Source organism: Calonectris borealis, chromosome 4, assembly GCF_964195595.1.
Source record: "Calonectris borealis chromosome 4, bCalBor7.hap1.2, whole genome shotgun sequence".
NCBI lineage: Eukaryota > Metazoa > Chordata > Aves > Procellariiformes > Procellariidae > Calonectris > Calonectris borealis.
This window is the reverse complement of record NC_134315.1, coordinates 51781542-51802672: the sequence shown is the minus strand read 5'-3', so window position 1 is coordinate 51802672 and position 21131 is coordinate 51781542. Positions and strand designations below refer to the sequence as shown.

The window sequence follows — 21131 nt, the reverse complement described above, 5'->3', positions numbered from 1 at the left end:
TTTACAGAGTCACTCTGGTAATAGGGACTTTGATGGTGTTTAGATATTCCTTAGAGACAGGAAGGAAGACTCTCTCCTACTAATTTGAGGGCTTTTGCAAATCTGTGCTATGTGTATAGTTTGCTGGATTTATAGTCATGGCTCTGATTTCTGAAGCAGTGTATGAGGGGTCTTTCATGCTACCTTCTGTGTCAGCTTTCTTAGGCTATGTCTGAAATAGAAGCAATCTTAAATATACTGCTTTTGTTACTATTATCAGGTATCTTCTTGTTGTGCCAATAACAGTGTTAGCGGCCTGATTCTTTGCTTTTTTGTTTTGTTTGCATGTACCCAGCCTTTCCTAGGGTAATGTGTTTCTGGAAGGAGAAAATAGACTTCAGACAGAGCTTTCCCAAAACGCTCTAAGAGTGGGAATGGCAGCCACTGGATAGTTGCTCTTGGTCGTACTTGCCATGACAACATAGTCTGAGAAATGTGGTTTTAATAGTGGCATCAGGAATTAAGTGTTTTCTATTGCAGTATCCACAGTGCACCCAATTTCACTCTATTTCTTCATGTTTTACTTTTGAGGTGCAGTTTTTTAAGATTGTGAGATAATGAAACTAATTATGAGTATTGACAATGAACATAGTGCAACCATGCTTTATCATTTTATCAGAAGGAAGGAGTCTGCTTAAGAGCGGCTGAGCATGTGATCCTTTGTCAGCATCAAGCCTGCTGAGTCCATTTTAAGTGTTCAACATATTTTGGAAAAGGGAGTTTTCAAAACTCTGTGTATCACTTCCACACACACACAAAAAAAGAAAACCAAAAAAAAAAAAACCAACAACAACAAAAAACAGAAGAAAATATATATAAAAAGGACCTTGATTTATGTATCTTCTGTTGGTTTTGTTTTCTTTTTCCTTCTCTCCCAGAAAAGGAGTGAGACAGAGAAAAAATAAAAAGCAATACTGAAACTTACCCAAAACACATCTCTTTTTTTTTTCTTTTTTTAAATTTCTTGGAGAATATCACTTATTTTAAAGCGTATTTTTGCAAGGTGCTACTTTTTTTACATAGCTCTGTTTGAGATTACTTCTTGCCACTCTAAATAATGTGAACGTGTAAAGTTTCCATCTCATAATGTTACTCTGTATCTGAAAGACTCTGTACACAATCAGATCTTAATATTCTTTGGAAGATATAATGTGTAACTAGAACACAGACCTTAAGATATGTGTTTGCAAGAACCAGTGAAAAACTTCCTATAGAGACTTCATGTGTAGAATCCAGAGCTTTTGCAGTCTGTAGCTGGTAATAATCAAATAGGGCATCTTACTAGATGTCTTCCTGCACTTGCTAGCATTATGTCAAACCTTCCCTGAGGGCAACATTTGTTTTTCAGCAAAACCCACTTTTGATTTTTTTTTTCCTGGAAGAAGCATGGCAATAGAGTACTGGATGCATACAATGAAATTTCTTGTGAATTTGTATCTTATTAGCATGTATAGGTTAAAAGATCTTTGGAACAGACTTTTTCTAGTTTCAGACGATGTATAGTCCATTGTTGTCCTGCTCTATAATGAAAGCTTCTGGGTTTGGTCATCATAGAGATAATACTCAATCGGTTACTAGTTTTTCACTTTAAGTTAGTTAGGATGAGTGCTAAATGATTTGCCTCCATTTTCAGTCAGCAGATATTTATTATTTGGGTCTTCAAATAACAACAATTAGGAAAAAGCTAGAAAGGTAAACAGTGTGCCTGACGTGTTGTTTTTATTAATGTCAATCATAGCAATCTATGCTGCATGCCCTGTGATACGAACAGCTGACACTTTTCGTGTAAGGAATTAAGAAATCTAATTTATCCATAGAAAGTCTTCTCTTCATACGTGCTTCCCAAAAAAGTCTCTGAAAGGGTGGCCTAATTGCCAAGCAGAATCCATCCTGTGCTCATAAAGGGTGCAAATAGAGCTATGAATACATTTTATGGATCAGATGAGATTTGGGCTGAAGGAAACTATAGGATTAGTTAGAACTATAAAGCTATCCAGTGGATGTTTTTGAAGAACAGTCCCTTGTTTAGATGAGTAAATGTGTTTGTTTTCCAAAAATCTGACCATGTAACTTTAAGGCATGAAGTCATCCCATCTCTTATCTTAAAGCGGTTTCACTATAGTGCAAGCTGCTGTCAGAAAAAGCCCTTGGGGATGAATGAGCATAAAGAACCCAGTAATGTTCTGAAAGATAGAATGGCAACCGCTGATGTATATGTAGGCTAAATGAGTTGTTGTTTCCCTGGGGGTTGGAAGTTGGCTATTAATCCAGTTTGCTTTAGCATCTTTGGCATTCAGTCTTTTTGTAGATTAGTGTGTTATGGATGGACACATCAGCAGTGGGGCAAAAATCTCAGAGAACCAGATAAAAGGTTGTATTAGAAATTCTCTAAGCTTATTAATCAAGTATATTTTAAAAAATAAAAGAATAATCAATGGCTTTTGAGTCTAATGTAAACAATATTGTCTTCCTTGCCCTGTAACATGCAGTAAGTTTTTGGTGGAGTAATTGGAATGCATTTCCAAACTGGGATATATTGAATGCAATTATTATACATTACACAGTGAGTTGGGCACAGTAAGGGCCCTTAAGTAATGACTTTTCTTCCCTAAAGTACAACTAGACATGAATGAAAATGTCAAATGTCTTTCACATGAAAGAATTTGAGCCAAAATAAGGCATATTTTTACTTCTGCTGCTCCAGTGTTACCAGATGGATAGCCTTATTTCTTAAGGTCCACTTAGGGTACGCAAAGTGTAATGGCCTTATGGCTCTTCATGATGTTGCACTGTCAGTGACAGATATGATTCTCTGAAAAACTTACAGCTCCCAGAGCCATAATGTGTTTTTCCATCTTCTGCTTCTCAGTGGCTGAGAAGACCAAAGAGCAAGTGTCTAATGTTGGGGGAGCAGTGGTGACAGGAGTGACGGCGGTGGCCCAGAAGACAGTGGAAGGAGCAGGGAACATTGCTGCAGCCACTGGCTTGGTGAAGAAGGATCAGTTGGCCAAACAGGTTTGTTTGTTTACAGTCTTCTCGAGATGAAGTGAAGGGTGAGCAGCCTCTCTGAACTGAAGGGCAAATGGAGTGTTTTCTTTTGTGTCTGTCAGTGTTATGAGTGCAGGATGATTTGTCTTACGCTAAACAAATGAACAGCAAAGAAAATACCTGCTGTTTATAGCTTGTATTTTGAGTGACCTGCAGGATTTGGGAACTTGAGTAAGACTGAGCATCTAGCTTTACTATTCTGAAAAGCCTTAACAAATTTGGATCACTGTTTAAAGTGAGATCTAGTGGTGATTCTGAAGTCAGCAGCGTCTAGTGGGGGCCAGCAGCTATAGGATCACTGTACAGTTAAAGGGGAAAATAACTATTTTTCCAAATAACTCAGGATTGAAAAGCAACCTGCTAGAGCTGAAAGGTCAAACAGTAAATCTCAGATTTAACAGCACAATTTGTATCCTCTGCAGATGAAGATCAGAAGGGACCATGTACCTATCCACTGACAGGTTAGATAAATTGCATTGAAAGTCAAAATCTAGCTGGAGAGTCACTATCTTCCATGAATATAGTGACATGAACTCAAAAACGCCTCTGAACTATTCTGAAGTCTTCAGATTAAATTTGCTCTAGCTCACCCAATAGAACACCCTGTAGGTATTTTTATTCCGGCACTGAGACGAAGGTTAAGTATTTGCACAATACCAAGAGTTACTACACTTTGTTGCTGGTACACTGCAGTCATATTCTTTCATTTACACTAGCTGAAAAGTGACCCCAGATAGCTGGTGGGAATGATGCTTTCCAAAATGTGTATAGTGTTGATTGGACACAAAAATAATCCAGAAGAGACAAAAAACTCCTTTGCACTGTTTTCTGTATGAACATTTAAGTGTTAGGAAAAAATAGGATTATGAAGAATGTTAATATTTGCACAAAAATATGGGTGTCATATGGATTTAGCAAGAAGTTGTTCTATGGTATATCTTATTTCCAGTTAGTGTCCAGAGGAGCTGTTAAAATTAAATCCTTAAAAACTCTTTGTTATCCTTATCTGTTATTGAAGTGTATTCCTGTCTGTCTGACAAATCCTATTCATGCTTTAATTTGGGGTGAAAAAAGGGGTATTACGTTGTGGTAGGCATTCACTCCACTGTGGTGGATTGGTCTTGAAAACATCTCACAAGTGGTTTTGTTCTATTTCAAAGCATTTTTCCTGGGGGCCTTTTTAGTCCTTTTCTGTTCTTTTTTGTTCACCTATAAGTAAAATGTTGCTTTTGATATGGCCATGGTCCATTGTAAAAGCTACGTTGAAGATTTACAAAATCAAGTATCTAATAAACTGCCAGGGGATACAAGAGTACGGCGTGGCCACAGTAGTCTATGCCCCTGGTTTCTGCTAATGCTCTTTTGTAGTTTTATGCTGAGAATATTCTTTTCTCTTCGTAGCTCTTCAAACTCACTGCCATAAGGATCATCATTGCTGTAATATGCAATTACCTACTTTAGTATTGACCATACATAATATTTTTTATCTTAATATTAATATATACATATAGATCTTTATAATTATAAAGTATGAAGCAAATCCCTGCTGACTTTCATTTAATTCTGTTCTGTATATTGTAAAGCTTAACTATGAGTCATGATGGCTGTAACAGAATAAAATCACATCTGTGAAATTGAAGAACATCCATAATGTACATGCATATTATTCCATAGCCCTATAAATAGCATCATTATTCTGAACTGGTGCTTTGTTCTTTAGATACGCAAAACCATTCATTTGATTCTTGATACTGGTATTTTTAGACTGAGGTTCTCAGTCATGTATGCAGTATGGCCATCTAGCTGATTAGGATCTACAGCTCCCAGCAGACTGCTCTGCGTCTCTGTCTCTTACTGGTTTTGCAAGGGATAAGTAGCCATTTCAAAAATGTTAATATCAAAATCAAATCATGTAAAGGTATTCTAAAACCTAATATTTTTGCATTCCTGTGCAGTTCAGAGGCACATGAGAGAGATTTTTGCTTGGATTTTATGGGTAAACTGACAGTTGGGTGGGGACCAAGTGTGGGCATTCAGAATACCAGTGGGACACAGGTCCCTTGTAGGAAACAGGGTGAGCCTTTCTGATATAAGAGAAGGTGCCAACCAGGCATACAATCAAAATATCGATGTAAATTGGTGTATTTTATCTCTGTAAGATTATATCTCTTAAGGCTGTGATATCTCTAGTCTACTCTAAACTGAGAATAAGAGACCACGACTAGCAAATTCATTCCTTGAGTTTCAGCATGGCTAACCAGTGCCTTTGGCAGGTTATTCTTCCTATAGACATCTATTTGGAGTTGTCCTAAAGCAAATGGCTATGTATCCTGCGTGCAAGATGAATGCTTACCTTGCTTACACAGTGTAAGCAAGTGATAGGATTTGACACGGAATTGCAAATGAAGCATATCCATTGAAAGTGGATAGAAGCATGATTACAGGCTATTTTTCCACAGAAGGCTGAAAGGCATTAGCCAATAATCTGTTATTTTAGTTGGCTTCTAAACTTGTGACACATTATTTCTTCCAGTTCACACGGACCTGCATAATTGAGTCCAAATCCTCCAGCTGAATGTAGCAAACAGTGACCTTCTGAGTCTCCTTCCAACGCAAATTATTCTGTGAACTGCTATAAACTCAACCTCTATGCAACTGGAGGAGTTTGCTTATTTGCCATCAATTACAGGATCAGGGACTGTGAAATAAATATAGAATCATAGAATATCTCAAGTTGGAAGGGACCCATAAGGATCATCAAGTCCAACTCCCTGCTCCTTGCTGGGATCAGCCACTTCCAAATGTGCATCTGGAAGCCCATCTAAACTAGCAGTCATTGCTGGGGTCTGCTACTAATGATCTGCTCGCCTATGTGAAAGCCTGCAGTCTTGCGTGGTGACTGGCATTTTTCTTGTGCTGTGATGGAAATCTGGTTTTGATTTTCAACTAATTGAAAACAGTCATAGTGTTTCTTTACTGTGGATACAACAGTATTTATGCACAGGAAATACTAAGCAGATTCTTGGTAAAATGCTTTCTCGAGAAGTTTGTCCGAGGTTGCCTAGTGCAGCCTTTAATACTGGCATGCTTTGGACTGTGAAGCACAAGTTTAACCATCCAGCTGAGGCCGGGCTGGAGGGCTACTGTCACACCATGCTGTCACCTACCTACTCCACAGCCGGTGTAAGCAGGCAGTGCAGAATGACAGCTGAGATTACTGAGTGACAGGGCTGACTTGATAGTGCCTGTCTGAGGACTGCCCGGGGGATTTATGCTTTGGCAGAAACTCACTGCTTAACACAGCAAGGGTAGTGGCAGTTAGTAGGCTTCAATTAATTATAAAAGGGTTAACATACTGCAAGTAGCATTTTAATAAATGACAGAACAATTCTTCAGATTATTTAGATTCCAGAAGTTTTCATGCATTGCCAGCATGCATGTACTCACAAATTATTTCTAATGCACACTAGCATTTAGCATACAGCCTATTAAAAATGGATTAACTCTTTATAAACAAGTTGTAAATTTGAGCCTAATTTTAAAACCTGCCCATAATAATACTGTTATTTAAAATCATTGGGACTCTTCCTGGAAGCAGAAAATAAGTTGCTTCTCTGTTTTATGCTTTCTTCTCTCTGTTAAGAGAAGATGATAAGCTGAGGTACCGGGTTATACAAATAAAACATTTGTTTTAAATTTATTCTGTGCCTGTGAATGTTTTCTTTCTGTGTACAATGTGAGTGTGCTTCTAAATTAATAGAGTTAAAAAAAAAGGAAGATTAATGATAATTGCATTTACTGTAGAAATGAACATGTTTTTTCCTAAGTTAAGAAAGCTGTGAAATCCTTTGAATATTCTATTTTCAGCTCAGCACGAACATATAGATCCAGATAGGATGGAGGGGTACTAGCTAGTGAATATCTAGTGTATAATATTGCCTGAGAGCAAAATATGGATTACAAAGTTTATTATTTTCAGGTAGTTAATTACCTAACTGAAGTTCTTAAACTCACTAAATTCATGTCATTTGGTTCTCTAGCATCTCAAGAATAAATCAGTTGGTAAGTTCTATGATTTCTATGGTGAATAATTTTATTTATACTGTTCTAGCACTAAAATCCCCAGTCAAGCTTGAAACTTCAAGGTACTTTGAGTACCATGCAAAGATACAGTTAGACAGATTTTGTGTGCTGTAGATCTTACTAAAGCAAATAGAGTAGCAGACCTTGTCCTTACCATGTTTGGGATCTATATGGATCGTGTTTGGTATCTATATGTGCTAAATCCTTTTTCTTTCTGGGGTGTTCCTTAATTTAACACGTTTACAGTAAATAGCACTGTAAACATAAAATTACAGTAGCCGATAACATGTAGATAGATAATACACTTACAGAGCAGGTAATATAGCTCATTGATCTAATTACCAAGCTTTCAGAGAAAAAGATGACTGTAAGTGGGAAGTCTGTCAATTTAGGCATTAGGCATTTTTTTTCCATAGAAAATATTATTTAACTAAAAGCCCTTGCTAATTGCATTTAATATGAAAATTAACATAGAAGAATGAAAGTGATGGCAACTTTGCTATATCTTCTTCCCCCCCTCCCAGCCTGTATTTCCTGGGACTCCTTAGAATTCAAACACTGTCCTAGGATAAACATTCAGTGCAGTGAATCCCACAGGTGTAGAGCATTTATTGTCTTATTACTTTTCTTGGTCAGAATAGCTGGTCTTATGGACAACCGAATTTTTCCGTGGACCGTTACACATTGCTTAGAGCCAGGGTGAATCTACTTTGGGGAATCGCCATAATCAAACACACCAATACGTAGGAGCCTTTTTCATCCTTTTTGCAGGGAAGCTCCATGAGACATTGTGCACTGCTGAGAATAAAGACATGATGAAATACCTTTTAATTTTGATGAGATGAGAACAACTCAGTTTTGATTAAGACACCAAGCATCATCGTATACTTCAGCCAGCTACTATTTGTTCATTTGGGCAATCTTACTGGGATAAGGGATGCAAACCCTGTAAGTGTCTCTGAAAATTTCTCTCTCTCAGTTGCAGAATGGAGGTTTCTTTTCTGCTTTACCAAACGCCCATTTTTGAAATGCAAGCGATACCCCATCTTTCAAAGACTTCTGTTTTGTCTTGTTGCAAACTAAGATTCCTGAGTGTTCCCAAAGAAGTTTTAATTATCACCTGTAGCTCAAAACAAAAAAAGCTGAGTATGAAATCTTTAGTTTTTGCACTTTACATTTTGAATTTTAAAAATGCAGAGATGGATTTAGAAATCTTTTTATAGAACTCTTATGCAGAAATAACCAGAAACTTAGGATTGACATTTGACTTTTACTGAAGTGATCTTGGGTAGCAGTCCCCCACAGTTTAAATGCCCAACATTAAGTCCCTATCACTGTTTTAGTAGTCCCCTTGTTACCTGCATACAATATAAATGCCTTGCTTAGTACTTGAAAAAGCTCAAACAGGCATTTTCTCATTTTGTCTCTTTTTGAGATATATTTTGCATATTTTATTTCCTACTGTGCCATAATACTGACATGCCACATGGAAAATTCTTGAAACTTTTAAAACTAAATTTTTTCATGTACTTTTTTTTGTAAATAAGGTCCCAGAAATATGTCTAATCATGGCAAAATTTGGGTTTAGGTGAAACCATGCATTTTAATAGAATATGAATATCTCCGACTTTTCTGACCATCTTTACACTCAATATACTGTGCAGGTGCTTGGCTCATTGAAGGATCACTGTTCCCCATCTTCTTTCCAGTCTGTAGGTGAGTCAATCCTGAAAAGCTTAGCTCAAAAACACAAAGCAAAAGCTACTGAGCAGAGATACCCAATTTCCTTCTTCAGAAGGGTAATTAGGGAGTTTTTCCACCTTTCCATTACATTTTATGCTATTAGCCACCTGATGTCCCAGAAAACTAATTGAAAATGAAAAGCAGGACAGTAAGTATGAATGACATGAGACTTAAACTGTTGTTCTTTTGTTGGAATAAGCAGATTTATTCTCTCCCCTAGAGCTTATTACAAGGAAAAAGTCAAGTCTTGAATTAAGCAAAGAAACTTTAATAAGATTTTGGTGTGGCAAATGCAGAAATAGCCTCCACCCAATTAACTTCTGGAGTTGATGCTTTTCTGTAGACACTGTAGAGCAACCAGGCTGCAGAGGTGCAGCAACATCTAATTGCCCTTCTGAACTACTTCTTGCCATTTATGACTCTAAGGTCAGTGTAGAGAATGTGTAAGTTTATGATTAAATATATGTAATCTAAATCCCTAGCAGGCCTGCCAAGCAGCCAGAGGTCTAGCCCTCTACACTTGAGCCAAGCAGTGCCAGTTCTGCCTTGCGGTGCAATGCAGAGGGGTGGGATTTTTGGTTGTTCGGGGTGAGCCCAACCATGGTTCTGACGTGGCAGTCTTGCTTGGTCTGTAGGAGCAGTTACAGCAGTGGTTTGGAAAGCTTGTGTACTGTGGTTTCTGGTAGGATAACTAGCAGACAGTAAATCTTCCTCAAGGAAGCCAAAGTGTTTTAGATGATGTATAGGAGGCCTGCTCAGGCAGTCACAACTGAACATCAATCAGACAATACTTGCTTTCGAATTTCTATTTAAATCGTAACATGTGAAGAGCACATAGTTTAAGATAGGTTTTACTTTTTCCCTTACTGTTTTATTTCTTGATCTATGCATAATGTATGAGTGACTGCTGCAAAACAGAAAGGATATGTGGCAGCAATTAGCAATGTTTCCTTTTTAATGTATATCGATGGATTGAGAGTGGAAGAATGACGAGAGAGATTCCCCATTAGGGGATTCACATTGCTCAGGAGGTGAATCACAGAAGACCCCTCTTAAGAAAAAGCATTTGTTAGCTGTTTCTTTGAATTCACGAAGGAAGTGGGACTGTCGGTGAACTGATACATTTCTTTGATTGTAGCGTAGCTGGACTGATATTTTTTTTTTTTGCTAGGGCCTTTCTTACTGGTCTCAGAATTAATGATGGTGTATTGTATTAAAACATCTGTAGCAAATCAATTCTGTAAAGCTAATTCATATTCTTGAAACAGGAAACTCTGATTTATTGTAAGTCATAAAGCGCCCATAGGTAGGCGATATTAAGGTTTTGAATCTGCTTTATGTACGCAGTTAAATTGTCCCCCTTTTGACAGTGCACATATTTTTTGGATGGGAAAGCTCAGGGATCATCTAGATTGTACAGAGGTATGAATGTTGGTAGAGTTGTGAAATTGCATTACGATCCTGTACGAATGCTCTGTATTGGAATGCAAGTGGCTTTGATTCAATGATTTGTGTTTTGTTTTCAAAATAAATCCAACAATTACAGTTGAGGCCACTTAATGCAGTTTCATTAATACGGTTCTGTTTTCCTTTGATGTTTCCACATGGGCAAGCCCCATGAATGTGGCTTAGTGTATGTTTATACTGCATAACGGCACTGTAAAGAACAGTACAGAGTGCTTGAAGCAGACTGTAATGTTTACAAGCAATTTTATTTGGTGAAGTATGCTAATGATGCCCACAGAAAACAGGTTGATAAATAGGAAAGCCACAGAAGTCACAAAGCCAGCAAGGAAATCCCATGTTTTTCTTCTACCTTTCTTTTGCTTTATGATAAGATCTTACCTGTCACTTCCTTCTCAGCAGGTATGTGGACGTTCTGGTAGCATTTCCGGACATGAGTAGCTTAATTTTATTTCACTCTGAATACCACTATTTGAAATATTTAAATTTAGGCTGGGCAAGATAGAGATGAATATGCATAGAAAGTAACAATACTTGGGGAGATAACAGATAGTGAAAGATGGATGACTCCAGGTAGGAGTGCTGGAGTTTCTGTGTTTGTTGAAGAGACTGTTGAAGTGCTGGGAGGATTTTGAATTGCAACCTGTGCTTGGCCTCCCTGGTTAGCAGAGAAAATGCCTTTCCTGCTGTGGGGCGTGTTGTCAGTATTTTTTCTCAGAGGGCAAAGTAGCAGTATTTAAAGGAAGACCATATTCTCTATGTCAAAGCTTTTCCATGCGTTGACATCCGTGACTCAAGCAGAACTTGAGTCACAAGGGAATAAAACTTCTGTGGTATTATCTAAATATCCTGGAGGTTATTGCTCTTCATTAATTCAGGAACAAATATGAGCTTAATGTAAAGGTCTTGTGAGTTTTCCTGGTTTCCTAATGGCTTTCATGCTGTGAGATAACATTTTAGTGCAGACTGATGTTCCGGGTCTCCCTGCTGCCTTCTCTACTTCTGACCATAATGTATTCCTAATTACCTGTTGAGGAGGTTTTGGGTGGCATCGTATTGCTTTTTGTTTTCCAGCAATTGCTCGACCGCAGATTTAGCTTTGTCCCTGGAGAAATAAAGTATCTCCCCCATCCTTAAACTGAATGTGCCTGTCTCCCTTGGTCTCCAGGAACAAGAATTTTTTGCTAGCTGATAGAAGGGTGAACACATTCTCCACTAGGAATTGTTCATATGTCATGATAATGAGATAATATTTGTAATATCTACAGTAGCAGAACACAATATTTCACTTCTTTTTCTTTAACTTGTGGGAGAGAAGCAAAAGATGCTCCCCATCCTTTCACCAGGAGACCGACCTTTGCATTTATTATAAGGGTTTGCTTGTCTGCATCTATGCTCTTTTTCTTCTCTTACGTTCTTTACTCTGGTCTTCCTTCCACCTCCTGTATCCTTGATCTCCAATTTTCTTTCTAATTAACCTAATATATCCCCATGACAAGTTCCAGGCTGCTGTGTTTGTCTCCCCTGTGTATGTATGGCCATTGCATTATGCAAGTCTCCCAGGCTAATGTGGGACCGGTTCCGTTTCACAGTGTCCCAGTCTTTCCTATGCATCCATCTGTGGGATTTCATGAAGTACTCACAGAAATGTATTTTTTTTGCCCTGCTCTAAATAGTTGCCAATCCCATGTTAAATATTCGGGAAGATGTTTGCTGACAGGAATATGTTTAAATTTGTTTGGGGATGGTTCATATTCATGCCAACTATTCCTGTTCTTGCCCACTCTGTGTGAAAGATTCGGCTGTTTCAGATGGGAAATAGTTTTATGTAATCCGTGATAGTTGGGCAAACTTAATCGTGGCATTTTTGTGCAACTTAAGGTGCAGGTTTTATAAGCTCGCAAACATTACTGGGTTACACTAATGGTCTCCTTAGCATCTTCTGCCATGTTTCAGTATTCCTTTCCTCTGCTGGCCAAGATGAAGTGTGTAAGCCTTGGAAGGTAAGGGGCTTAAATATGATTCATTCAGTGCCTATCTGGAAGTCGTTATCTTCAGAGGATTTGTGATGATAGCTGGTGCCATTTGCTGATATTGTAAAAGCCAAACATTGCAGCTGGCAGGTTTTTTTAGCTAGCAATGAAAGTTTATGGTGCTGAAGTGACATTTTGGCAAAGCACTGCAATGTGTGTTTATGTCTGCTAGTCTGTATTCAGCAAAGCACTGCAGTGGGATGCTTAATAGGTGTAAGTGGCAAATTGAGGTCCTGGATTGATGTGGTGATGAGTGTTGTATAAAAATCAAAATGATGCAGGACTGAAGTGTGGAGGAAATACCTCTCTGTGGAGAAATAGATTAATCTGTATTTTCAGAATATCAATCCAATGTCATCGTCTAAGAAACAAAAACAAATAAACCCCACCTGTAGGTTAATTGGAGAGGGAAGAAGAAAGAAGGCAGAATGCTTTTATTAGGATTACCTAACTACTGGCAGTGCTGTTAATTACTATTAGTAGAAAGGAAGTTTATATGAGGACTATTGATAATCATCAAATACCAGTGGCGTATGATATACATTGTTTTGGTGGCTATTTTGACCACTGATAGAACTTCCTGAAGAATCTATGGGTTAATAGGTAAAAGCTTGTACATAGCCTGTGGATGTGTGGGACTTCTTCAAAGCTGCTAGCACATAACGAAAGAGATGACCCATCTTTTCTACAGTAAACTGTCATTAAACTGTCTGGCTCTCACCTGCTTTCAGCTGTGTTAAATCTGTCCCTTAGAGAAAGTTAAGTGGCCTGTGTAAGGATTATTGGTAATAATTTTTCAGTTTTGAAGTACTTGTCTCAAAGAAAGTGTTTCAAAAGCTTCCGTGATATATCTGGAGGCTGGAATTTGTTACTGGAGAAAGCTACATTGAATGTCTCAGAAACGCATCTGAAAATTTAGATTGCAAATCTTTTTTTGCCAGTGGCTTGTCTAATGCAAAATATTCCCTGTGAGGAAACTGGAGGTGTAAGCAGCTAAAGTTGTCCTCTAAAAAACCATGCTTTTTGCAAGAGTGAAGCAGGCAGAGAACCCGATTCTGGAATGTATTCGACATATCGATTGCCCTCCAAGCTTTTGGTGTTAGCTTTCAGAGCTGTTTGCTCGTGCTTTGTTAGCACATGCCCAGGAGGTTTGCCAGGCTTGGGTCAGAAAAGTCAAAATGAAGCTCAAAATGAGGGGACACAGCCAATAAAGAACTTCTTTTGCCCTGCTTAGTAGGATAGCTACAAACAGAAAGAGGAGCAGTCTGTAACTGCGCTTCCTTCAGAAGCACATAAACCAGGATTCGTGCCTTTGAAGCTGCTTAATCCCTCTGTCCCACCTCCACTCCATCCTGTGTGGAAGGGGCATCACCAAAGCAGCTGATACCCTGCCAGTGTTATGTCAGTCACGCATATTTCTTCTCTGGGGCTGTGGGACAAAGCAAAGGCTCTAGGCTTTTTTTTTTTGCCAACCTTTGCTATACCTTTTCATTATGAAATGTAATCCTTTCTTCGTGTGCTATTATATGTAAAGAAGATATGTGGATTTTTTTTTTCTTACTAATTCCCTGTGATGGTTTTAGGGCCCAAAGCGTGCACTCTGGTCTAAAACAACATGCATTGGCCTGGCGTGGTGTGAAAAATTCAATTAGGGTGTCACGGTGATTGTCACCCATGAGAAGTGTGTTCTTATCCATAGAGACAGTATTTCTGACAGGGAGTGTTCATTCAAGCTGAAGAAGGGAAGATGCCAGTGGTTGAAACAAACTATCACATCTAAAGAAAATTATTTTTACAGCTAGAAATGCAAAAAATGCTTGGGGAAGGAAATTACAGGGGCGACTGAGCTAGGGTAGAGAACACATTTAAGACTTGGAGCGTCTCTTAATTTTGTGTAAGCCTTTAGGAAGGAGGCTGGAAGCTGTAAAATCTGTAAGCAGTTCTAGTATTGAGAACTGACTGTAAGCTTCTGATTGCTTCTAATGTGAAGTATTTATAATTAATTAAACTAATAATTTATAATCAGTTAATACTTTAAAGGTGTTGAAATGTGTGGTTTAATTCTAAGCATGTATCTGGCCAGTTTGGTAGAATTTATATCACTAAGGCAGTTTATAGATGATAATGTGTGCATGAAACACTTATGCTTTGGAGAATGAATGCACTTATGACAATTAAAAATAGTGACATTATACTGTGGCATCAAACACTTCATTTAATTACTTAACACCCAACACATCTTAGCCATGTAAGAATTGCACTCTAAGATGTTTGTTTAACCCCTGTCTGACTTAGCTAATGCTTTTTGTAGTTGATCTGAACAAATGCTCCTTTTCAGATTCCTAGCAGCATCGGTTTTAATGGTTGGGTCGCTTTTAATTTTATGCATGTGATATTTCATCTTACAAATCTCTCAAGATATAACTGACAGAGTTCAGATAGACGTACTGTATGTAAATTATTTTGTAGAGAAAGATCAGAGATCAAATGAAGCTGGAGGCTGAATTAATTTCCCTCTCTGGAGAAGATTATTCTAACGGGTCAAGAGAAAAGTCACTGTAAAGGTGATGTAAATGTGAATGTTCCTCACGGATCCTCAGATGGAACAAAGATTTCCCCCCTCCTCCTCATCCTTTCCATGGAAATTTGTCTGAAGTGCATTTGCTGTGTTTGATGGTCCTGGACCCATGCATTTAGCAGCTAAACGCTCTTCCTTGTCTGCAGCATGGAGGCCAGGCTCTGTACTGCCCCGTTATGAGCATATATTTGCATAGCAGAAATTTAAAGAGCGAGGGCAGAAGGGATTATTGATGGCTCTTGTGATAGAGTGTAGCACAGGATTGTCAGACCAACAGGTGGAAGATGGAAAATTCTACTAGGAGCTTTGTTTATGTCAGTTGTTTCCTTTTGTTAGCTTGGAATTTATAAAATAGCTTCTTAAAATGAGGATGAGTTTTTTTCAAACATTATTTCCAATAAATTTTATGTGTTCACTTTTTTAAAAAATAAGTAGTAGCTATTCTAGTAGCTTTGAAGGAGGGCATGTGTTCACATACAGCTGACCTGCTGTCTAAACCAGTGTAGTGAACTTGCTTTTCATGGTCATCAGCATAATGTTTCCTTCATAGTCTATTTTTGGAAGGGGTGGTGTGCTCATCATTCACAGGAAAGGTAACAGATTTAGCAGTGCTTCTTTCCACCTCCTACACACCATCTATGCAACTATGAGATAGGGTTTTCAAGTCTTGGTTCTCTCTGCAGATTTTCCCTTGAGCTTCATTTCAGATGCATGCTTTATAATGCAGCTGGTCGGACTGCTGGAAATGCCTGCTGTTGTCCAAACTGAGAAGTAGAGGAGGCTGGGAGAAGTAATGAAACTGGTTTAAAAAGCAAAGCTTAGGGCTTGCTTTGGAAACTATTTGGAGTGGTATAAACACCTTGATGACAGTTAAGATAAGGGTAGTGGATTTGTTTGTTCATCTCTTCCTGGCTTCTTTGTTCCTTAGCTCAGTTTTATGTGTTTTGTGTGGTACATAATGGGAAGGGAAGCAACTAAACAGAAGCCTTTGCTGGCCTCCTGAAGGAGAATCATGCTTGGCAATTCATCTTGGTATGCAAGCTATGAGAAGAGAACATGGAGAACTATCGGTCGTACTTGAAATAAAATGGGTGAGCATAGCTGGTCAAAGTGTCATCTCCAAGTTAGCGTGTTCTACAGACTGTGAAGGACATTCAGTTACTTCAAATTTTGTCTGTGCATCTTGGATTTAAAGTTGGCCTGAGAAAAAGGTAACTGTTTTGACCAGGACAGATGGTGTTACACCCAACCTGGGAATGTCCATTGACAAAATGCTGTTGAAGGCTGCTGACACACCTTGTTTCTGCTGGTAAATCTTGTTAGCCTAGTAGTGTATTCTTTGTGCTAATTGTTACAAAGCCAAGTACGTAACTGTGTTATTTCAGATGGATTACAAAGGTTAGCTGGCAGGTGAAGTTTTCTCTTTAACTCTGTCACTGCTTCTCCCTGCAGCTCTTAAATTTGTGCTACCACTATATTAAATACCTTGATCAGTTCCATGATGCTCTTTATCCTTTACAGGGAAAAACCAGAAAGAAAATTACCCTTATGTCAGGTGTTGTATGTAAAGCTTGCGGGCTGTAATGCTCATCCCATGTCAGGATCTGTTCCTCTTTTAGGAATCTTTCGCAAATTTAGCCGAAGACTGATCATAGCTGTGGATGCTCTGTCAAAGGCTCTCTTGATTTCAGGAGGAAGATGCACAGAGGATTAGGACCTGGTTAAAGTTGTCTGTGGAATGGTGATGTTTCAAGTCTTTAGGTTTTTAAACACTAATATGGGGTTTTGGGTTTTTTTTTTAAGTTTTTTTTTTTGAGAGAGAAAGAAAGCTCTTCCTTTGTTTTGAAAGTACCTGAATCATTTAGGTGAGTGTGAGCAAGTCTGCTCAATAGTGTTTAGAGTAACTCTTTAGGTAGGGCTTGGCATTCACAGTCATATGCTTCTTAATACCTTAGTACCTTATCCATTTTATCCTGTGGTAAGGGAAAAGTTGCTACCAAACTATCCTTTGGGGGAAGAAGAGGCAGAAGGCAAGTAGCTTTAAATCTAGAAGCATGTGTTGCTGCAACAACAGGTTTCTCTCTCACCTAGTATTGATATCTCCTCTGAAATGCTCTGAGGTTTTTCTCTGCATCCTCTAGTTAGCAAAAGTCTATTTTGTGGAAACAAAGCAGATGGTGGGGATGAGTTGGGTTCAGGAAGGATGGAAAGACTGGGTAGAGGAGTTCTCGGTAGATGGTCAGGGAATGGGGTGGGGGGGAAGAGTGGCCGTGCAGGAGAGAAGGCAGCTTTTTTATTCCCCTAACGTTCAAGCACCATGAGGCAATCTCTTAATCCTGTTTCCTTGGGGTATGGGATGCTGCACAGAACTCCCCCTCCAGAAATCTCTGCTTCTGCTCCTGGGCTGCTAGGAACAGGGAAGAAAAAGGGCTCAGCCTGTGATACAAGATGTGCAATGGATTCTACATTTCTCTTACAGCCAGCTGCTCATTTTTTGCCAGCAAAATAGTGGCTCTGAAGTCTAGCTGCCCTGGAACTTGAATATTTCAGCCTGATGTTTTGCCTTTTTGGTGAACCTAGGTCATGAACATTAATTTTATGGGAGGAGGAGATTACATTTCAGATTCTTTTTTATAACTGTTCTGCATCAGTCCTAATGCTGATCCCATTGATAATTGCCAGGAGACTTATTTGGAGCAGAACTTGATCAGGGCTGACTGTTGAATATCACATCCTAACACTTAAAACTGTAAGTTTTAGAAAAGCAGGGCTTTTGAGTGATTGTTTTTCAGGGACATAGATTCAGCTAAGATTTCAATTGGTCGGAAAGGATTTGTACAATGTCCATCATGTCATGTCCTCTTCTACTGCTTTCCTGTCCACCCTTCAATGCCTGAAGCATATTTTGAGCTGTGTGCAAACCATCGCATCAGCCCAAGTGTTGCTAGATTCTGTGTTACTGATGTGTCACTAGCTCACCTAATTAGTACCCCTTATCCCAAGGAGAAAGAAAGTGTTACTTTAGGTTCAACTGAGTCAGATTCTGAGGACCTGGTATTTGAATGGGTCTGTATGCATGAAGGAAGGAGAAGAGTAATTTGAGTTTAAGAAAAATGTACATCTATGTGCTTTGTAAGTGTTTATTAATTATCCAAGTTTAAAAAAAATCTGTATACCTTCTAAAATTTCCAGTGAGTTAAAATCTGTTCGTGCTGGGCCTTAGGTCAGTCTCTCTTGCAAACACTCTTGTGTCCTGTGGAGGAGAACTATCCTTTTGGTTTGCATGGGGTGCATAGTGTTTGACCATCTATTTCATCAGTCTACTGTAACGTCATATTGTGTTATTATCTTCCCTACTCTGTTATCATGATCTCTGTAGCCATCCTGAAGAAGTAAAGATGACCACCTTGTATTGGTAGACACTAATCTGCCTTTCACCAGGATGGCAAGGGGAGTGATTGTCCATCATTGGGTATGATGTTGACACTCAAAGGAAATGCCAACAATTTCAACCAAATGTAAAGAATTTCGTTGTAAATGTTAAATCTCTTCTTAACCATTTTTACTGTTTCAGGAGTGTTTGTATGCCACAGTTGTAACCACTTCCTGCCCCTGATCTCCCAGGTAGACTGGTAGGAGATCAGAACTGGATTGATGCTTTCCTGCTTTTCTTACAAATCATCAATGTACAAGTCAAATTAGGCTTTTTATTATCCTAATGCTCAGTTTCAGTTATTTAAATCTGTCAAAGGCTACCTTGCTTGCCCAGGTGTAAACAGGTTTTTATCCAGAGTGGCTATGCAGGAGAAACTGAAGCTGTAGTTTGGCTAGAAACGTCTTTATTAAAATATAGCGATGGTCCAAGACAAGTAAGATCTCAGGTTGACTTTTGGGCTTTTCTTTACATTTAGCTGAGCATATCTGCATTCAGGGGGAAAAACACACCCTTCACAGCGTTACTAAAGATTCTTTAGAAGGAAGAAAACTTGAAATAATTTGTAATTTTTGTTTTGACATGAACTGTCCACTGCTTGCAAAAATCACTTCAACGTAGCTGTTAAAATCATGACTGTGTTTCAAGCTACTGTATGTAGTATATTAATGAAGAGCTTCTGTGTGACATTGTGACATCTCATCTGTTATGTCCCTCATTGTAAGACTGTCCTGTAACTTCAGACTGTGATACCTGAAATGCATTGGATTGTTTTGGGTTTTTTAAATCTGTTCTGGAGGGGAGGAAGGAATTTGGCTGGCTCATCCAGCCTTTGTGGCCTGTCTTTCAAAACACCCAACTATCTGTTGATCACTGGCTCTCTTTGTTAGAAGAATACACTGCGCTTTGACAAAATGTCACTCTGCATGTGCCACTGTTTGAGTCTGATTTGAGAGGTGGAGGCAAAGAAGTACAGAAGTCCCGTTTGTCTTTGCATCAGAGGAGCTATCTTCCTCACAGTGGGGCATTGCATGAAGTTTCCTTACTTGTTTTGGAGCAAGTAACTAACAGAAATTCGAAAGATCTGCTAGTAGCATCCAAGCTACGCAAGCGTAGGAGTGAGTGAGCCTGACCAAGAAGCTCCTCTTTTGACTGATGAACTGAACTGTGGCTCTCGAGAAGCACAGCCTGCTTCAGTCCCAAAATCAAAGGGCAGGAGACCAGAGTCCAATACTTGCATGCTCTGTGGACTAGCATTGGGAAGACTTGGGACACACATTTGCCAGTGGGGTGTGCGTGAAAAAGAATCATTCACTGAAAAAACATGCTTATGCTTGAGTGTATGCTTCTTATGATCATCTTTGTCCAGGAGTGCTAGACAGGCTTAATTGCTTTAATACATTAATGTTAAAACTAGAAGTGCATCAAGGGTAAGACTCTTCTATTCTTCAGCCACTCAATAGAGCTTTGGTGAGCAGGTGAACTGAACTGTGGTCACTCGGTCTGCTCAAGAAGTAAGGATGAGTTTCAGCATTCGATAGGTGATTGCAGGAAAAACAAGCAGAAGTGAATGGGCATATTGATAATATAAAATAATCTAAACTACATGCACAGGTATGTGTATAACTGGTGAAGTGGAACTAGAGTAATTAGCAATGATAGTACATTGTTTTGTGGTTGCTCTGGTTAATAGTATGCTTTCTCTAGTCATGTCTCTTAAGTAGACTGGCTACAAGGAGTGCATAGTTTCGTTAAGCAAAGTCGATCCTTGGGATATTTCCATACAGAGTTTTTACTGGTTTTTTGGACTCTGTGTTCAGAACAGTTGTGACTCATTTCTGCTTAGCTTTTACTGTTGGAGCAATGTATGCTGCAGTGTTCAAATTTTTGTTAATAATCTCAACCATCATCTGGTAAAGTTGTATATGAGAAAGAAATTATAGTAATTGTCCTTGACAAACAAAAAAAGCAAGAGTTTTGCCACCAGGCATAATTGAATAATGATTAGGAAGAAGTCTCTACAGGGTGGAAATAAATGGGATGTGTAATTTTTCTGGCTTTAAGATGTGACATGAAAATATTTTGTTCTTCTTTGTTCTTTTTATTGTTCTTGCATAGCATCTTGAGTGTCGTCTTCTCTGGTTTACTGTGGGAGTCAGCATTAGTCATCTGGGCAGGTGTTCCATTCCAGAGACATCAAGCAATAAGTGGATAACATCCAAACAATACAGAGCAGCAAATAACATCATATTCTTACCATGCAAGAACAGTGTTGGGATCTGTTAAATTCATCCCTTGATCCCATTTGATATGTGCCTTTAGCTGCATGAAGAGGGCTGTTTTGAGCCTGTCAACTGTCAATTCTATCTTGTACCATTGTTTCTTTGAACAACCTGGTATGTCTTGTAGATTGGCGAGATTTTAAAGAAACTAGAATTTATTAGGGACAAGGGGGTAAGGCTGGTATGGTGCCAGCAGGGCAAAGGTGGCAATTGAGTTTTCTTACTTCCTTTGACAGTAAGCTTTTATCTCACTGTTTTCTCAGCCACCTCAGCATGGACTAATGCTCTTTGAGGGCGAGCACAGCAAGGAAGGATGGGGCAAGACAGGAAGGGATGATGTTGTCAGTCAAACCTACTCAACAGAAAAACTTGTTCCATTTACTTGGTGTTTGCTTTCTATTCTGCTTTCTATTTCAGATTGTTCTGGT

General features: G+C 38.8%; 1 protein-coding gene across 3 annotated transcripts in view; it reads left to right on the top strand.

The window, feature by feature from the left end:
- The window catches only part of SNCA (synuclein alpha), a 70885-nt gene that overhangs the window by 14785 nt on the left and 34969 nt on the right, over positions 1–21131 (top strand). For all 3 annotated transcript variants that reach the window (XM_075150592.1, XM_075150594.1, XM_075150593.1), the window contains exon 4: positions 2909–3054. In XM_075150592.1, coding sequence (XP_075006693.1) covers positions 2909–3054 — 146 coding nt within the window. The remainder of the gene's footprint in view (positions 1–2908; positions 3055–21131) is intronic.